Source organism: Triticum aestivum, chromosome 4D (assembly GCF_018294505.1).
Source record: "Triticum aestivum cultivar Chinese Spring chromosome 4D, IWGSC CS RefSeq v2.1, whole genome shotgun sequence".
Taxonomy (NCBI): domain Eukaryota; kingdom Viridiplantae; phylum Streptophyta; class Magnoliopsida; order Poales; family Poaceae; genus Triticum; species Triticum aestivum.
Genome location: NC_057805.1, coordinates 361992456 through 361995504, shown reverse-complemented (window position 1 = coordinate 361995504; position 3049 = coordinate 361992456). Strand labels below are relative to the sequence as shown.

Genomic DNA, 3049 nt, shown 5'->3' with positions numbered 1-3049 from the left:
ATCCACCCGAGGATGAAGCAAAAATGGGGTGCTGGTTGTTCCATATTGGAAGGCAAATTGTCCAATTGTAGCCTGACTAAGGGCGCATTGGCTCTCCATCTCCATGTTGTTTGGCACAAATGACCGTGAAGCATCACATTGGTCGTGAAAAGCTAAATTGGTGATCTCAAGAGAGAAATTCAATGTAGCTGAATTACAGCTTTTTCGATTGCCTATTAGCCTCATCTCCTACAAGGAAAAGCTAAATTTTCCGGTGCTTATACTCATGTATTACATTAACAATCTCCTATGTACGCCTACTTTGTGTTTTTGTATAACTACCAAATCATAACGAATACTGTGTTATGCTCCATTACTTATAGTCTACATAGATTGCGCGTCTACACGACTGATCCAAAGTTATGGCAAATGCATTGCCCATTGTTATCATGTGTACGTTGGCTTTTTCAATGATGCAGCTTCTAACGAATATCTAGCAATGTCTCAAACTCCCGATTCAATCCCCTCACGTGTGAGACATAAAGTAGAACTAAATTCAAATTAAAACCCAAGTTTAACACCCCCCGCAAAAAAAAAAAACCCCAAGTTTAACAAACTCAATCCTCTCCCACCACTGCACTACTATAATCTTTTATAGTCGTCCAATATATAGGCACTTTATACAAATGTAACTTTAATGTTTTTGTGCCACTATGTTTTATGACTATATATTTATAAAATTTCTATCATTTCATTGGAAAAATAGACGGGCATCAATGATCTAGTGCATGTATACAAATGTCTTTCCTACACGTATATCTATAAATTTACACATGATGAACTGCGCATCGTCGTTGACCAGGCCAGCTACTCGTTCCAGTCAGCCGGCCGCCGCCGTTGATCGTCGTACCAGCACATACAGCTGAGACCAACGAGCACCTCGACGATAGCAGCGTCCGCCTTCCGACGGTCCGCGAAATGCAGCGTCTGCACCATCGGCGCGCGCGGCTGCATGCTGAACCGTTGCTTCCGCTCCATGCTCCTCTCGTCCTGCCACCGCAGCGTGTCATGCGCCATTGGCCCCAACCACCGCAGCACTCCGTCCACGGCGTCCATCGCTGTCGCGGCGGCCTCCTCGTCCACCTGCCCTCCTCTCAACCTCTCCCTCAGCTTCTCCTTCACTGCTGCGCGTATGGTCACGGGCAGCATCTTGTACAGCTCGTCTCTCATCGCCAGCTCCGTCATCCCGTCATGCGCCTCCTCGTTGCGGATCGCCGGCCTCAGCGCCTTGAGCAGCGTCTCGGCGGACAGGATCACGTTCGCGTAACGCAGTTCCATCCCCGACCCACCGACGGTGGTCGCAGGCGGCTTGAGTGGCTCTGACGATGTCGAGGCAGTGTCTTTTTGCCGGAAGATCGGGGCCGAGTGCCGGATCGCCGCGTCGGGCGCCGTCGACTGGTGCATGGGGCCAGACGAGTGGCCGAGCGCCCATCCCCGGCCTGTCAACGGAGGTGGCAATCCCGGCACTAACGCGCCGAAGGCAAGGGAGACGCGCGCGAGCACGGCGAGCACCGACTTGGCCATGAGCTTGGCCACCTTGTGGGCGGCGACGCTCCAGAGCGAGCCCTCCGTGAGTCGCCGCACCTTCTGCCGCTGCAACCTGAGCTCGCCCATGAGCTTCTCGCTTGGCTCGTCCGCGGGCTGCCGCTTGGAGGACTGCACGGGGATGGGCCCGCTGTGCTGCTTCCACTGCTCCATCCGCCGCTCCGACGCCTCCAGCTCGGTGAGCGCGTCCATCTCCGCGTACAGCTTCGCCGTGGCGGCCACGTGCCGCTCCATCTTCTTGAACCGCTTCCCGGCGCCTCTGGAGAACCCGACGGTGGCGTCCAGCCGCGCGAGGCCGGCCCCCCGCTTCGCGTCGGCGTAGACGCGGTCGAAGTCGTGCAGGAACGGCGCGTCCGGCAGCCCGCGGCAGCGCGCTCCGAGGCGCGCGGCGTCGTCTGCGGCGCGGTCGAGGCCCGCCATGAGCTCGGCGCACGCGAGGCGGAGCAGGCGGGACTGGTCCGTGGACGTGAGGCGCGCGACGCCCTCGGCGCGCAGCACGTCGGCGCGGAGCCTCCTGACCTCCGCGTCGGACAGCGAGAGGTGGAGCGAGACCAGGCGCGACATGGCGGCCGCCGCCTCGAAGGCCAGGATGCCGAGCCCGTCCTGCCTGGCGCCGCCGCCGAGCCGAGACCGCAGGCCGGCCAGCCATGACCTGGCCATGACCAAACCAAAGAACGAAGCAAACTGTAGCTGTACGCTGTTGACTGAGTGAGGCTGCCGCAGCCGCAGCCTGCAAGTAGTTATAGGAGAGATATCAGAATGGTTACAGGAACGTTCGAAGCGAGACGGCGCAGGATCATGCGCGTGACGGATGATAAACCCGGAGAGGATTTGCTCATCCAGCAGATACCGCGTTTAACAGCGAAGAGCTACGCCAGCGCCAGCACGCGAAGAAGACGAAGGAAGCATGTGTACTCGTCTGTGGATGGAGGATTAGGGGAAGGTGCGTGTGTTTAACTAAACGCAGTCGGCAGCGCGACGCGGCCGGGTCAGGAGATAGATGAGAAGTCGTCCACGCACGCAGCCGGAAAATCACGAGCAAGTGTCCCATGTGCGATGTGCCTGCAGCAATCGATGGAGGCGCCACCAGTTGGGGCATGTCACTACATGTCATGAATTCCTCCTCTCCTGCCGTCCCGATTAGACTACTGGTGGTGGAAGGAAGTTCAGTGCCGTCTGGTGGATAGAGCCGGAGACTTGCCCCCGCCAGGTCGTCGACGGCGACGCCTCTTTCCCCTCTTCCCGCTTGGCCTGGAATATGCATGTCCGATGACCGGTAAGACACGGTGCGTCGTCGCCTCGGTGGCCTAGGTGGTTCCCGCATGTGGTTGTATGGTCGCTTTGCTACAGCAGCGGTGCTGTGGTACGCCTTCTGTACGTCTTTTTCTCGGCTAATAACTCTAGTTTGGAAAAAGAATTGCTGGAACGCTAAACGTCGGTTTTTAATCACTGCCACGGTAAGTGC

At 57.1% G+C, this 3049-nt stretch overlaps 1 protein-coding gene across 1 annotated transcript; it reads right to left on the bottom strand.

The window, feature by feature from the left end:
• Positions 1–710: 710 nt before the first annotated feature.
• On the bottom strand, positions 711–2733 carry LOC123097927 (uncharacterized). Its single transcript, XM_044519775.1, has 2 exons — positions 2435–2733; positions 711–2314 (listed from the first exon to the last, which is right to left on the bottom strand). The coding sequence occupies exon 2, from the start codon at positions 2242–2244 to the stop codon at positions 847–849; it is 1398 nt and encodes a 465-aa protein (XP_044375710.1). The 5' UTR covers positions 2245–2314; positions 2435–2733; the 3' UTR covers positions 711–846.
• Positions 2734–3049: the final 316 nt, after the last annotated feature.